This window comes from Sebastes umbrosus, chromosome 24 (assembly GCF_015220745.1).
Source record: "Sebastes umbrosus isolate fSebUmb1 chromosome 24, fSebUmb1.pri, whole genome shotgun sequence".
NCBI classification, from domain to species: Eukaryota; Metazoa; Chordata; class Actinopteri; order Perciformes; family Sebastidae; genus Sebastes; species Sebastes umbrosus.
This window is the reverse complement of record NC_051292.1, coordinates 15,295,162-15,312,549: the sequence shown is the minus strand read 5'-3', so window position 1 is coordinate 15,312,549 and position 17,388 is coordinate 15,295,162. Positions and strand designations below refer to the sequence as shown.

General features: G+C 43.4%; 1 protein-coding gene across 1 annotated transcript in view; it reads right to left on the bottom strand.

Annotated features, from left to right (window-relative positions):
• Positions 1 to 17,388, bottom strand: part of LOC119483949 (neural cell adhesion molecule 2-like) — a 529,018-nt gene that overhangs the window by 100,097 nt on the left and 411,533 nt on the right. Inside the window, 1 exon segment of the mRNA XM_037762474.1 lies at positions 7,306 to 7,380. Within this exon segment, the coding sequence (XP_037618402.1) occupies positions 7,306 to 7,380 (75 nt within the window).

The following is a 17,388-nucleotide window of genomic DNA, read 5'->3' as shown; positions in this document are numbered from 1 at the left end:
ATCTGCCTCTTGATGCCTGCACTTTGCATCATAGAAACAACATGCAGCTTCCCACTCACACCCCAGCGCGCTAACACGGATCGCGGTGTCTCCAACAAGCATCGCATCCTTGGCACGTGCTGCTCGTAAGCTTCCAGGCCAACAAATCTGATGAGGCAATCAAACGCGAGGAATCGCATTACACTACTAGTCGCTCCGCTTTCCTTCACACGCGGCTTCCCACTGGTGCGTGTGGGTACTTGTGGGGAACAGATTAGTGTGTGGCATCGCTACAGACGTCTCTTTATACCTGTTAGCGTTACAGCGTTATCACCCCACACCATTTTACAGTCTGTTGACAGCAGAGACAGCTAAATATGTTAGAAGTTGATGTAGCTAGCGCGGTGACAGGCCATTTGCTTCACAGATGATCTGAGAAGACAGGAGTGTGTAGCGTGCTGCCCTGGTTTTCACGCTCAGCCCTGCCTCCCTGTGTGCGTCCTTACAACTGGATGAATAGATGGTGGAAATTTCTGTCAAACCGCTCTTAAAATCTGCATAAGCTCCGGCATTATTACTGATTCTTGGCAAGAGAGAGCGCTCAATGACTGACTCCTGTGAAGGTAGAGTGGAAAGACAATTCTGTAGGTGCTTGCAAAATGTCTTCACAGCGGCAGCACGCTGATTGATCACTGGCGCCCATTAACTGCTGATGAAAACGACGGCTCCACTCTTGATTTTTCAGCTGCGCGTGGATATAAAACTTTTAAAGAAGCAAGCAGCTTTTGTTCTGGGAGGAGTTTCAGACTGTTTATGATCTTCCTTAGCAGGGAGGGAGCAATATATACATCCATTATCTGGAACCGCTTATCCTATTCAGGGTCGCGGGGGGGCTGGAGTCGATCCCAGCTGGCATTGGGGGAAGGCGGGGTACACTCTGGACAGGTCACCAGACAGACAACCATTCACGCTCACATTCACAACTACTGGCAAATTAGAGTCCCGCAACCTGCATGCGGGGGAAACCGGAGCACCCGGAGAAAACCCACGCTAACACGGGGAGAAAATGCAAACCCAGCCCCTGCAAAATACTCGCTTAAGAATATTAAACATGTATGTCTAGGGCTTTTATTGTGAAAGATAAGAAACGGAAGAAGTGGATCTGGTCTGCGCTGCCTTCGTCAAAGTTGAAATGAGTAAATCAAGTTTGCCGTGTTGGTTCGGACTACAGAGCCTCCTTGTTGTTGTATCATAAATATAGGCACAGCTCAACCCGTTCTGCACAACGTGATGGTACGTAGCCACAGGGGGCGTTTTTGGACGCGAGGGATAGGATTGCTTCCCAGCATTGGACGCTTGATGGACTGCCACTAGGTACTAGGCGTCTCAGAAAATACCTTACTTTCGCCTGGGGGACCGGTGTGTGTACTGTTACATGCAAACTCCACACAGAAGGGCCCCAAAGCCAGGTTTGTTTATGATCTTCCTTTGCAGAGAGGGAGCAATATAACTGCAATATTGAAGCGATCTAAGCCTGCTGCACAAGGCAGATTATTGACTAGACGTGCCCCTTGGCGCCAGAATTAGCCGAGCGCAAGCCGAAACACTCCCACGTCCCCGCGGTGGCTGGCACCGGAGCCACGGTGGTAATTGATTCAGGTCTCCGGGGAAGTAGATAGCAGGAGCTGAGCACACTGGTCAGTGTGTACACGTGTGTAGCTTGACATGATGTCAGAATTATCGGTTACATATTTATCTCTGCCTCCCTCTCCGTCTCTGTAATGTCTGGCCAGTGGGTGAACGTGGGCGTACTGGGACAAGCGGTGTGACCTCTCCCGCTCCAGTTAGACCCATCTGATGAAAACCACATGGAAAAACAAGAACTGTTGGATCTAGTCTGACCGGCGAGGCTGCCTTTGTACAGTAGCCGCCTGTGTGTTTTTATTTAGCAGCCAACACTTGTTCTGGCGCTCTGCCACCGCAGTCATAGGGGAGGTTAAACACACACCTAAACACCAATTTATCCACCTCCTTATTTGTCACGCCATGAGCTCAGCTCCATTTAACCCTGACAGGAGACCCATTCTCTCTGTGGTCTGTTTGTTTCCTAACAAAAGGTCTAATTGAGCATTTTAAAGCTGAATGCAAAGATGAGTGCTTGAGGAGAACTACTTCTATAATGTTGTGCTTGTTTGCTCTGATTGGTCGTAATTGTTTTTTCTGACTCCTGGGATCTCATTTATGAAACAGTGCGTAGGATCCATACTAAAAATGTACGTGCACTCAAAAGCCGAAAATGGCGTGCGCCAAAAAAAAAAAAAAAGACTTATAAAACTGTGCGTAGTAACACCTGCAGGCGATGTTCCCTTTATAAATCACAGTCCACCTGGAAATGTGCCCACGTGGATCCGCCTCATATTACGACCTCTAGACGCCCACATTCAACCATAAATGGCCGAGGCAAAGCACCTCATGAATGCTTCTGCATGTGAATGAGCCTGTTGATCAGTGGATCTTTACGGTGAATCACGGCGCTACCAAGAGGAAGACAGAGAAAAGGAGTTTTTCTGACACAGATATCGAGGTGCTTGTAGGTGAGGAGGTTTTGAAGGAAATACAATTACACTAATCTAAAGGAATGACTTTAGATTTCTATTGACTGCATGATGTTTTATTCAGTAATATGCAGACAGTAACACATTTAGTATGATTGGAGAACCCTAAGAAACGGAGATGCTACTATACAGTGAGCGAGGGGTCAATGAATGGATTGATGAGTGCAAAATAATTAATCTCAACCCAGTTAAGCGCCAATGGGAGACTTTAGACAGATGTGTGACCGGGGTTCATATCAAAACCAACCCCTGCATTGATAAAATGCAAGGGGCTGTGTTGGTAGGAGCATATTTTATCAGATACCATCCAGGAAGTTCAGTTTGTGTAATAAATATATAGGTTTGAGGGCTTATCTTCAACAAGTATGAGATAATGTGATAATCTGGGTCATTATTTTCACATCAATGACCCGCTAGCTGTACATTATACCGCTTATTACACAGCTACTTACTGAAGAAATCAATAATTTGACACAAAAACGGTCCATAGCAACGGTGTGTTATACATAGCAGCGGTGTATTATACATAGCAACGGTCTGTTATACATAGCAACGGTCTGTTATACATAGCAACGGTCTGCTATACATAGCAACGGTCTGCTATACATAGCAACGGTTTGTTATACATAGCAACGGTCTGCTATACATAGCAACGGTCTGTTATACATAGCAACGGTCTGCTATAAAGAAATAACAGACCGTAGAACGCCATGATTGACCAACAGAGTCGAATATTCAAATTAAAGCCTTACACAACCCAACCTGATCTCATGTGAAGGCGTATAAATAGCACGACATTTTAACGATATTCCGCGTGTCATGAGGACACATTTTAGGCTCTTCGCATGTCATTTAACGCCACGTTGTTACCGTGAAACAGTCCCAGCTATGTTTAGGCAAGAAAACCACTTAGTTAGGTTTAGGAAAAAACAACTAGGTTGGGCTAAGTAAGTCAATTAAGAAAAATACTTACGTAAACAATGTAACATAAGTATGGAAAACACATCACAAACGTTACTTCAAAATAACTCAACAACACGTTTGGACACAAACACCGGTCTCCTGATTGAAAGTCCTGTGTTCCTCTACCACCCACCATAAGCACACTTTTGTGTATATGATGTATCTGCTAATATTTACTAGTAAATTATTTATTAGTAATATGAGTAGGTGTGGATTTTTGTCACACGTGAACAGCAGATTACACTGAAACATATCTGTGCATACTAGGGCTGTCAAAGTTAACGCGACAATAACGCTCTTTCGGAGGTTGTACCAAGCTCAATTTTAAGGCTAGAGTGAAGGTACTGACATCAGATGAAACTAGAAAAACCTGAGAAATCCATTGGTACCAACCATGTTATACTAGCTTGTCACAAAGGAGGTTAAATAACGCTCCAAACTTGTGCTGAAGTTTTGCTTGGAAAAACTGTCATGGCCATTTTCAAAGGGGTCCCTTGACTTCTGACCTCAAGATCAGTGAATGTAAATGGGTTCTATGGGTACCCACGAGTCTCCCCTTTACAGACATGGCCACTTTATGATAATCACATGCAGTTTGGGGCAAGTCATAGTCAAGTCAGCACACTGACACACTGACAGCTGTTGTTGCCTGGTTGCCATGTTATGATTTGAGCATTTTTTTATGCTAAATGCAGTACTTGTGAGGGTTTCTGGACAATATTTGTCATTCCTTTTGTGTTGTTCATTGATTTCCAATAATAAATATATACATTAATTTGCATAAAGCAGCATTTTTTACAAATACTTGACAAATCTCCCTTTAAATGCAGCTTAGATTGCTCCACATACACCATAATGCTGTTGTGGACAGGTGCATTGTTGCAGCAACTGCTCATATCTCTCATTGCATGCATTCACCGCAGAGACGCCTCTGACCTTTTTCCCACAACTATAATGGAAACAAACAAACCCAGAACAAATTCACTCGAGGTGCAAGGTGACACCAGCACAAATGCAGTGTTTCTCTCTCTCTCTCGCGGACCACTTAGAGCAGACTATTTTCTAAAGACAATCTCTCACTCCCCCCCTCCCGCTCTGCAGCAGCTCACTTCACCTGTTTTCTCTCTCCGCCTCTCACTCACTGTTTTTCCTTTTCTCTCCCTGAGCTCCTATATACCTTCTGCTTTTTCTTCCTCTCCTACCATGCCGTGGCCTCAATTCAAATCCTCGCTGCAAAACATCTTTTTAGAGCTGTGAAGGCGTAAAAACATTATTCTTTACAGCGAGGTGATGAATAAAAGCTAATTCTGCTGAAGAGACGTGCCTCACATTTTCTCTTAAAAGCAAGAATTTATGAATAGATGCCACATCAGTCACTCTGAGGACGAAAGATAATATTTTTTATAAAGAATACTAACAATTCGATTGATGTGTTCATTTATAATGTTTGTATACTCTTCAGTGTTGATGGAAAATTTAGTGTACAGTTCATCAACCAAACATCTGGACATTAAAGATTGAACCATTAAGGCCTTTACACTCTGGAGGCGTGACGAGTAAACAACATGAAAATGCAAAATACTCCATCCATCCTTTATCTGTAACCACTTATCCTATTCAAGGTAGCGGGGGGGCTGGAAAAGACTTTGAAAAGACTGTATGCATATAACGAGCAGAAATCAACACGTGTTGATGGACATTCGAAGGAAAACGCATGAAATAACATTTCGTAAGACATCATACGAACCGTTGTATGAGCATATGTTGATATACAGTAGGATTCAAGCATAAAAATGGTAAAAACTTAATATAATATTATGAAAAAGTAATAGAGCTTTATGTCAGAATTGCTTTTTAAAGGCTCAGAAAAGACATTTTCTCAATCAGCTTCTCATTATGAGCGATTTGGTCCTGCCACGTGACTGAGTTTTATTAATTTCAATCGAGAGATTTGTGTTTTGTCCGATCAAATCGCACCCACACGCCGGATTAGCAGAGCTTCCTAAAGCTAATAAATAACACCAAAAGGTATTAATTTCAAAACTTAAAGCTTGATTGTTGTATATTTAATCATGTATATTTAAGGGTATAGATGAAAACTAAGGGGCTTTTAAAGCTGCAGTGGGTAGAAATGGAGCAAATATGATTAAAGAAAGTTATTTTTTATAAAACGATCACTATATCCTGACGGTATGACAGTACACTGTGTCATCCGGTGTCCTCCGGTGCTCCTAATCTGCAAGATTTCACAGACCGGAGGAAAACAACCAATCAGAGTTTATCTGGAGTCTGCCGTCTCTGAGCAAGAATCATCTTGTAGTGTACTGTTTAGCTGTAAAATGAGAAAGTTTGTGACCCGACAACCATGTTGAGATCAGTTGAGGAAATACTAAGCAACGCCCACCAGCCGGAGCACAGCCAATAGGAACGCTCTCTCTCTTAAATGACCCGTGATTGGTCAAAGTCTCCCGTCACGGGCTAGATTTTTTAAAGCCTGAAAACAAAGCCATAAGGAGGCACAGAAGTCTCTCTCAGAACACTTGAATTACAATATGCTGAAAGGTTGTTATGGAATTTTTGCCCAATGATGCCAAAAATATACTGCCAACTACCACTTTAAAGGAAAGCGAAAAGACCATTTCTGTAGTAATAGTTTAGAGTAGAACGATTTGGGAGCAGACAGGGATGGCACACGTTAAAAGAGAAACTTAATACCAGGATGTTGACGTACTTTTGACCTCGATTTGACCTGAAACTGTTTGTTTTCAAGCCGCTCTCTCGGAAGAAATGAGGTGTTCAATCATTTCTACTCTGCTGCCAATTCTTCCTGGCAAACTTTGGAAACAAGAAAGATTTGTATCGAACAAGTGAATTGATTTCAACCCAGGTTCCTTTTCTCTCAAGAACAACACACTCACCTCACAAAACAGCCCGAACCTGTGAATCAACATACGCTATAATTGTCTTTCTGTTCCTTTCTTTGCTCCGATCCATATTTATGTGGGGCTGATTCACACGGGGAGCCCAAAAAGTTTTAAAAGACGTGTTTATTTGTTCGGTATCACCAGGCTTTTGACTGTTCTGCCCTGCTTTTCAGCCCACACCAGTTGGCGTGCGAATGTGGTAAAAATCAGGCTGAAAAGGGCAAAAGATAGAGTGACACAGACACTTCCTCCCACGCACTTTTGACGGTGGATGGTGGCTATTTATCTCCCACCTCTTTTGCCTCAAAGCCTTTTTTTTCCATTATTCTCAGTTCTGTCGTTTCACGTAAAAGCTTCTACCTTTTTGCTTTTCAATTCCTGCCAGTTTTTCGCCATTCACCGGCATTCTTTCTGTCCTTCTCAGCACACGTTAGACCTCCAACACCCGGTTGCTGCTCCTCCCGGTGTGTGTGTGTGTGTCTACTCCCTTGGCTGTTAGCGCCACACTGAGTGGGTTGACAGGAGAGAAGAGGCAGCCAGCAGGAGGCGGACCGGGCCTGCCAGAGTGTGTTGCCACCCTACCGAGCCACCGGTGCCGGCGTCTGTGTTGATACGCCGTTTGGAGAGGACAATGAGGAGGAGGGACGGAGGCTGTGCGGACCCGTCGGGTCAAAGAGTCGCTCACCATATGGACAGCATGGATTGCGTTCACCAAACACAACAAACAGACTTCTCAAGCGGTGATCTAAGGCCCCCCCTGCTGCTTCTCTGACCTGCCTCCAAACGCACATCCATATACAAACAACAGTGTGTGGTTTTCATACCTGTGCAGATGAAGAACTTGGACTCTCCGACACTTAACTCCACTTTGTTCAAGGATATGGACACCTGCAGCGCGGCTGTAATAGAGAAGGAAAGAGGGACGGGGAAAGAGAAAGGGGAAAATGGATTAGTTGTTGCAGTCTCCATCCATTATCTGCAACCGCTTATCTTACTCGGGGTGGCGGAGGGGGTGGCATCCCAGCTGACATTGAGCGAAGGCGGGGTACACCCTGGACAGGTCGCCAGACTATCACAGGGCTGACACATAGAGACAGATCTAAAGTCAACAATTAACCTGCTTCTTTGGACTGTGGGAGGAAACCTGAGCACCTGGAGTAAACCCAAGCTAACACGAGGAGAACATGCAAACTCCACACAGAAGGGCCCCCAAGCCGGATTCAAACCTTGCTGTGAGGCAACAGTGCTAACCACTGCACCGCCGCGCCGCCCTGTTGCAGTCTGAAGAATACAAAACACAATAATAATACATAATCTCTTTCAAAAAGCTTCTTTAGCAGTGTGGCTCATTTCCTTCTTTGTGCCAGATTTTCAAACTATCTGAGCACCATTATCTATTGTGTGTCACCATATACTCTGTGTGTCTTACATGCAAATAAGAAGCTTCTTAGAAATATCCCCCATTTTGCAGCAGATTGTCTCCGCTGAAAAGAACAATTTATATATTTCTATCCAAACTTTAACTGCTTTTCAAAGTTCCCCGTTTTCAACAGAACGGCGGAGCCATTTCTCTCTCACAAAGGGACCGATTTGCTTGATACCTACTGTGGCTGTTTGTGACAAGCTTGTCAGTCAGTTTCACAATGAACATTATCCTTTCAGCCCGAGGTAATGCTATTTGCAGTTATCACCCGTTGACAATGAGCGTATGCAGTGAACAACGGTGGGATGGGAATTTAAAGAGGCTGAGAAATAGCAGTGCTTGTATTTTTCTGTGTTGTGTCATGCAAAGGTTCTGTTGCGTCGTCAATAACAAATTGACACTCACACAGAAAAAAAAGATAACCAGAATAGTGGTGTAAGAAAACATCGATACAACACAGTATCGATTCTCCAACACAAATGGCGATTTTCACAGGGGTCCCTTGACCTCTGACCTCAAGATATGTGAATGTAAATGGGTTCTATGGATACCCACGAGTCTCCCCTTTACAGACATGCCCACTTTATGATAATCACATGCAATTTGGGGCAACAACCACTTTTGCCTATTCTAAAATGGTTTATTTCTGGTGTAATCTTTATACTATGACAGTTTTTTCCCAAATCAAAGGCTGTTTATCTGTGCTGGTCTATTATAAGCGCTACTACTGTGTAACGCCACACAACGGGGGCTCTGGTGGAGGTTTTGTCAGGCTGAAGTGAGAGCCGAGTGTGAGCTCGATCTTGGCTGACATGACTTTATCAAATGGGAGAAAAGAGAAGAGCGCAGAAGAGAAAGAAAGAAAGAAAGGGAGCGCAGCAAGCTGGAGCTGCGTCTAGATGTCTAATGTGATGAGTAATGATTGGCAACTCAGCGGGGAGAGGGTCATTTTTAGGCCGACGCGGCGGTAGTCTCGCCACGGCGCTGAGTGAAGCGAGATATTTGATGAGCCTGTCATATCTGTGCTCCTCGTTCTTTGCCCTCGGAGCTGAAAAGTCTAGTTAGGATCTAGCCACACACACACACACACACACCTGCTGTATATAATACTCTAATGGATGTTAATTCTATCTACAACGCTGGAAACGTAACAGCAGAGCTCAGGGCGCCTGTCAATAATTGAGGAAATGATGAAATGATTATCTGAGGCTTCTCTGGGGGAAGGTGTCTGCAGTCAGCAGTCGTCACTGGGAGTCATGCCCCGAGGCTGCCTATAGGTGGCAGTAGAGCCACCCTCGCCTGAGGAGGCCACATGATGAGCTGCCTTATCAATGCATTCGATCATTTCTGCTCTGTACCTCCACTGGTACAACGTGCACAACCCCCAAGCACAGCAGTTGCTGCATTAATTATACAGAGTGCTGTACACTAATTCCCATGGTTTTTGTACTTGAGATTAGCGTATTTTACAATGTTGTATTAACAGGAAATGATACCAGACAGGCCTCTGCAGCAATTCAAATGTGACTGTGGAAGACCACTGCTAATTAAGAGGAGTTTAAATGTTTTATTTACACAGTTTTAATACTTTTTCTGTTTCACTTAAAGTTACCGTGAGGTATGGGTGTAAGAAAATATTGAAAATATCGCGACTCAAATCCGGATTCTGCAAGCTGCACCTCGCCGGTCCCCGCTGGGAGCCAACACTAACGCCACGCTGCTGAGGGCCCAGGCCGTATTGCTGGGCTCGCTAGAGGGAAGGGAGGCAAGGGAAAACCAGAACCAGGACTGCACGGGGCAGACTGTCAGACCCTGCTGCAGTAAAATGAGAGGTTTTCTAAAGGGACTCTGGTGCTTGGAAACACTACCGCTTTTATCCACAGGGACCATCAGAATCCACACAAAATGAGTGTTTCTGGAGCCGCTTCAACACCATCTGCAATCACTGTGGGCATTGCATTGTGGGAGAGTATTAAGCACACTCACTATACTTAATTTTGTCACTCACTTTCTAATGCCCTATATACTCCAGACCTGCTTAGAGTTAGTTTGCAGCTGAGCTGGGACACAGCTACTGTCTGCACACACCTGTAGTGCTTCTAATGAATGCAAATACTGTTCTGGGGTTGATTAATCACGTCTATTTAACCCGCTGCCCTTCCACACTGCCTTGCCTCTGACTTAAGGCACATTCCTATCAGCGCTTCAAGTAGTTTAACGGTTTTCAATTATTAATTGATCCCGCTTCGTTCATGCCGCATGTGATTGATCACGTAATAAGTTCCTCACAAAAACCCAGCAGGCAAAAAGAAAAATGGGACTGAGCTGCCAGAGTCATTGTTGTGAATCATATAGTGTAATTAAGTTCAAGCTGGAAAATACAACTGTTCACTTGGCATTTTTAAGCTGAAACACACAACAGTCCCCACAGCGAGTATACGTTGGCATTTTAATGAGACTGGATTAGAAATATGACACAGGAGAATTTGTTTACTCAACACGTCTCGCTGGTGGGGACACAAAGAGACATACTAATTATGCCCATTTTCAGAAATGGAATGTTTTCACCTGCTTATTACAGAGCTGTGGGTCAATATGTTATGAGCCTGGTAGCAATTATCAGCTCCAATTATTAGCTCCTCCGAGGAGCGCCGGAGACGAGGGGAATAAGACAACAGGCGATAGCATTGATTGCCATTTGTAATGCGTCTGAGATGGTCGATACCATACATGACTCGCCAGCTCGCCTAACAACGTGTGAGACTTCAATAATTCCAGCATCAATTATGGAATCTCTACTAACAGAGGCAGGACTTTGCAAAGAAAGTTGCTGGTTCAAATACATGTAACTGACTGGGATCGTTATTTTGGTTTAAGGTCCACAACTTCACTGTTCTGGTTCACTCTCACGGCTCTCAATAACATCATTTCCAGCAGCAACAGGAAGCCGTTTCCAGCCAAAACGCTCCGATTAACCGACCACAGCTGTAACTTAATGGAGTCCATGTTAGTCCAAGACCAGGTCCACTTGAGGCCGAGTCAAGACCAAGTCCAACGAGACCTGTTAAAGACCATAATAGGCAATACTGTCTTTCCAATGCTAATATATTGATTCTCAATAGCCGAGTCTGAGACCAAGACAATTCAGAGTCCAACAAAGCACAAGACCAAGACAATTCAGAGTCCAACAAGGCATGAGACCAAGACAATTCCGAGTCCAACAAAGCACCAAATCAAGACAATTCCGAGTCCAACAAGGCACAAGACCAAGACAATTCAGAGTCCAAGAAAGCACGAGACCAAGACAATTCAGAGTCCAACAAAGCACAAGACTAAGTAAATTATGGTCCCATTTAGAGTCATTTTTAGGGCGTGGCTACCTTGTGATTGACAGGTCGCTACCGCGGCATTGTCCGGTCTGGGAGTTGTCCGTGTTTTCATCTTACAACTTTAACTCTTTCACAGTATGTTTTCATGAAAGTTCATTATAATATTTCGGTCACCTAAAAATGTCTTATTCAGTGTTCGGTTGTACGTAGCTCCACCCTCTGGTGTCACTTCTGGTTGCAAAAAAGCTAAATGGTGACGGCCAAAAAGCAAGATGGTGACGGCCAATAACCAAGATGGCGATAGCCAAAAACCAAGATGGTGACGGCCAAAATGACGAACTCGAGGCTTCAAAATGGCAGTTCAGAAACCAATGGGTGACGTCATATATGAAATGATTACGTCCACTTTTAATATACAGTCAATGCTCTCATTTTAGGTGGGAAGGACTAAGAGGTGAAAAGAGGAGGTGAGGAAAGGAATCGAGGATGTACAAACTGAGAAATGAGAGGACCCTCAAACGCCACACAGACACAGTCAGCGACTAGCTGGTGAACGTAATGGAGCACTTGGCAGCTAAAAAGCCAGATTTTCTCCCTCAGGAGTTGTCGAACATTTGCCAGGTGGCCAGAAACACGACTCTAATATACTATAATAACGTCTGATGTCCAGTCTGGCAAAAAGAAAGAGCATGCGGTGGTTGCAAATTTTATAACCGTTTTAAGTCGCCTCACGCTGCTTCCACTCTAAAACACCAGTTTGAAATCTCTCAAAGACAGGCCATCAAGGTCAACAGCAGAGGAGGTGTGATGCCGCGATTTCGGCGACCCAGCGCAACAGTGTGCGCAACTTGCCAACAGCTAAGTCAGCGTGACTAAACCGAGAGCGGACTAAACGTACCGTTGCATTTAGCAGCAAGCTAAATCAAGCGTTTTGAATGACGGAGGGGAGAGTGTCCAATCAGCTGGCATCGAGAGAGACAGCGTGATTCCGTAATCCTGTACTACATAAAAAGCCCCATTAAAGCCATGGCCGAGAAAAATGCACCACAGAGAACGTGCCTTTGAGTGTTTGTATGTACATGTGAGAGTGCGTGGGGGTGTACTGTATTTGTTATGTGTGTGTGTGTGTGTGTGTGGGAGGCTGTGTGTGTAAACGTATTAAGCACACAGAGCAGATAGGCCCTCAGGCAAAAAATGCTCTGCTTTAATTGTGTGTGATTTTGTGGAGGAGTTGAAGGGAATTCTTCCCTTGAACCACAGAGACAGCGAGCGAGAGAGAGCGAGACAAAGACAAGACGTAAACCAGCGGGTAAAGCGAGAGCAAAAGGAGGAAGCAGATAAAATACTAATTACTACGTTTTGTATTCACCCGAACCTGTGTGTCTTATGCATTTCTTCAAAGGTGTTAGCGAAAGGCGGAAATAAATGATTTCCAGTAAGAAATTAGCTTTAAAAAAACAGTCAGCATTCTGTGAAGCTGCTCAGGTGAGCAGTGGCACGATGCTGAGGGAGAGTGCAGCTGTCAGGGATTTCTTGTTAAAGGAAACTTATTAAAAGCTGGGTCTTATTTTTGTCATTATTTCTATTGGTTATAATAACACTGCACTCAAATGAAGTCTTTTTTATTATTATATATATTATATAGTCCAAAATAACAAACTTGACCCAAAGCGCTTTACAATTTGTGAAACATATCCTTAGAAATAACCAAGAAAAATGTGGACGAAAGAAGATGTTATAGCAACTTCAAGGAACACATCTGACTACAATGAGGTCAGATGGGGTGAAAAAAAAACACGTCTTCCAAAACATCCTAACCTGTCACATACTGACGCTTTGGCAGACCCCTTGGCGTAATTTTTCGGTCGCAGTAAACGTGAGTTTAACGTTGTGAATTCAAACAAAACCACTTGCTTAGGTTTACACCGAATTAACACAAACTAAAAGTTGGGAAAAGTTTAACTTTTAGCGGTGAAGTGCGGCCAGAGAGGACCCGCAGCCAATAAACAGATCCTGTGACCCCTGTGACATGTTGACCTATATTACAAAGAATTATTTCCCGCCTGAAACACATGAACATGACTCCCGGCTACAGAAAAATGTAATTATTGCGGAGCACTTTGCCGTTGCCTGGTGTGAATTCCATTATACGCAACAAAACCGTTTAGTTAGGTTTAGGAAAAAACATCATAGCGGGGCTTAAGATTACTATGTTTGTAAAGTGAAAGTGAAACTTAACGCATGTGACATGAACAGCGGTCTCCTTGATGAAAGCCCTGTGTTTGTTGGACCCATCCATTTCCCCCCCCCCCGCCCGCCCTATGTGTGTCTTTTCACTCTTTAAACTACGTCAAAACAATATCCCCGACCACTTTCTAAAATTAGCAAAACCACTTTATTTGGAGGTAAATGATGATGATGATGAAATCAAAAATGTTTTACACAAGATGTATGAAACTTCTAGTCTTTAATTGCTAGTACTTTGGAAAAAATATCTAAATTAATACAGTAAAAATGTTTGACTTTCAGCATGTATGTAGTCAGAGAAGTCAAATATATCAGTCATTGTCAGGCATTACATTTTTTCCAGAATCCCAAAAATCAAAGAATAAAGACATTTCCCTCACAAATTAGTGGTATTTTCTTTTTAATTTATAACGGATATGTAATGTTTTATACTTCTGGTGAATATATTCCAATCAGTCTTATTTCTATATATGTTTTTTGTTTATACAGTTCCGTTTATTTTGAAAACCGGATGTAGTCTACTTCCTCTAACTTCTCCAAGGTGGTCTCTAGCTCTCCCATTAGCTCCGTTCTCTTTATCCATTCATGGTCAGCTCCATCGGGGCTGTTTCAATGCATTTAACATAAATGTCAGTATATGGGTGCTCTACAGTTGTAGCATCGGCCCATTTGACCACGGAGAGGAGAGCAACGGCTGGCTCGACCGCACGTTACCGCGATACGATAACGTTTCCTGTCCGTGACAGAGTTAGCATGCAGCTTTAGCCATGATGTCTCGCTCTGCTTTTCTTGTCAATGTGTGAAACCCAAAGTGTTTCCATCCTTTACTGGATGTGTAGTGTTTACCACGCTGGATTTAACATGTGAGGGTGCAGGTCGTATCCACGCAGACCCTCCAACGCAGTTTGTCATTTCGGCTCACTGCGGTTTGTTTCGGTTGACGGATACGGAACAGATATGACGTCACGTCACTCAGACTACAACAATAAAAATGTCCTTCTACCTCCACATAGACTCAAATGAAGCAAATATATTGATCTGGTATTAAAAAAAAATCACGATACATGTTGAATTTCTTTTCCCACCCCTACTTAGTTATTGGCAACTTTACCTATAGTCCGTCAAAGCATACAGCAGCTGTATGTCCCCCAGTGTCCCCAGTCCTATATATCTGTCTGACTGCATAACAAGCCTGCTTTCATACTGGAGAGGAGAGGAGAAGAGAAGAGAGTGCTGGTTTTACTCAGCCAACCATATCCAATCGTGCTGACATACAGCATCAGGCCACGTGGAGCGTCTCAGGCACAACCCACAGCTACCTATTATCTCCCCCCCCCCCACACACACCTTCTCTCTCAGTATCTCAGCTCCTCGCTCACCAACTGCTCTGCGATTTATGTCTCCTTCCTTAAGCCTCTTGTGCTTCAGGCTGCGGTGGCCGTGATGGACCTCTCTCTACGAATATCCCAAAGCGTTAAAGCTCCAGTCATACACACACACACATGTGCAGCAACATGCAAATACACAGATGTTTTGTTTCAGACAGATGTGAAATGGTTCACTAATTAGTAAGAAAAGGCAACTTGATCTTATCTAGCAGGTGGCGAAAGTGACAATGTTTTGCTCCCTTTGCAGACAGAAAAAAAATATATTAACAAGGCCAGCAGTAATAGAGGATACAAAATGTGCATACAGACTTTCCAGGATTTTATTAATTTTGGCATTTGTGGCTCATCATATCAGTAGATTGGAGAAATTATGCAGGCAGCCCTTGGGCCACTCAGTAAATTAATGAAATGAGCCGTAGGGAGAAGCACATTTCAAACTATGAAAGTTCATCAAAGTCCCTTCAGATGTGTCTGAAATGTGACTTTTCTTACAAGTATTGAATTATTTGACTAACAAAAGTAATTAGGTGCACTACCTGTTACATGTCATTTTTGCATGATATGACTCCCTAAATAGTTTGTGCTACTTGCATTTATTGGACCAATACATATTTTAGACCAAAGTTCTCGTTACTAGTAGAGGTAAAGTAGTCTTTGCAATTATGAAATACAAAATACTGTTATCAGCTCCTACTAGCTGGAAATAGAGCTCGTCATTTATCGTCATTGGATTGGAAACACAAAAACAAACGTACATTTTTTTCTGTGAAGTAGAAACTTATCATCTCCCCACAGGCCGTCACTCTATTGAATAGTTAACATCAGTTAAATGACACTAAATTTGGATATTTTATTGTTTAAATATACACAGTTTTTTGTAACATGTACATATTATCAGCCAAATATAAATCTAAGCTACTGAATATACTGAATATACTGTAAACATGTAAATAAAGTAGGGCTGTCAAAGTTAACGCGATAATAACACGTTAACGCAAATTTGTTTTAACGCCACTCATTTCTTTAACGGATTAGCGCAATCTATCTTTCGGAAGTTGTAGCGGACTCAGTTTTAAAGCTTAAGTAAAGATACTGGTATCATAAGAAACTAGAAAACCTAATGAATCCATCGGTACCAGCCAAAGGATTCCATTGGTACCAACCAAAGGATTCCATTGGTACCAACCAAAGGATTCCATTGGTACCAACCAAAGGAATCCATTGGTGCCAACCTAAGGAATCCATTGGTACCAACCATGTCATACTAGCTTGTCGGGAAGGAGGTTAAATAACGCTCCAAACTTGCACTAAATTTTGGCGAGGAAAAACTGGCATGGCCATTTTCAAAGGGGTCCCTTGACCTCTGACCTCAGGATATGTGAATGAAAACGGGTTCTATGGGTACCCACGAGTCTCCCCTTTACAGACGTGCCCACTTTATGATAATGACATGCAATTATGCATTATTTTAAATAAGCAGTTCAACTCGCATCACAAGCAAAATGTAAAAGATCAGAAGAGGTGAAGTAGATTTACAGTCAATGTGAGAAGCCGTAGGACAACGACAGCGATGCTCCAAAAGGGCCGCTCTGTCAACAAATCGAACGCTAAACCTGTTGAAAGCCAGTCACACAATTGAGGCCGTGTCAAAGGGCAGATGAGTTACCAGAAGGGAAAAAAGCTGAGCTCCAAGTGGCAATGCAATCATCAGCCATGATAGAAATAAAGGCGGGTTAATGGCCAGCGCTCCAATTCTGCTTTTCAATTGCTACCTTGCAATCAGAGCTTCTAGATGTCAAAGGTGTTGGCAAATAAAGTGTGTTCGTGCACACACACACACACACACACACACACACACACGCACACACAGGCATGCAAATTCACACATATGTAGAAAAGTAGCCACAAAAATATTCATAGACTCTCAGACAAACTCCAATATGACCTGGGTATTGTCTCGAAATCTTCTTTATCCTCCATCACGGAGATGATTTCTATCCGGCACAAACTGGAGCATCACGCTGTGATGGAGTAAATCCCATTTGCTCGGATACTGTGTTCATATTTATGGAAACATAAGAAAAATGGGGCCGGTAAACATAGGTGCAGGATAATGCCCTCATGCCCATTCATGGCTTTGACCATTTCTTTGCTATTTTTCTTTTCTGTCTTTTTCTGTGTCTAATCCATTAGTCTTTATTTTTTCCCTCATCTCTTTCACCCTACCGTTTCTGTGTTCCTCCCTTTCATCCCTCCTTCCTCCCTCTGTCCTCGGGCTGCAACCTGTTTCCGCATATGGCGACATCAGCGAGTGTGGTTTTCTGCATACGCCAACACCGGCGAGCAGCTGAGAGAAGTCTGGGGCTGTTATAAATCCCGGTGTGTCAGTCAGACAGGATGATTTGCTTCACGCCGCCCCACATTTTACTTCAACTCTTTCCCATACAGCCTCTCTCTCTGTCAGGACTGGGCGAAATATTCATCCCTTACCACAAAGTGGAAAAGAATCTGCCTCGTCTA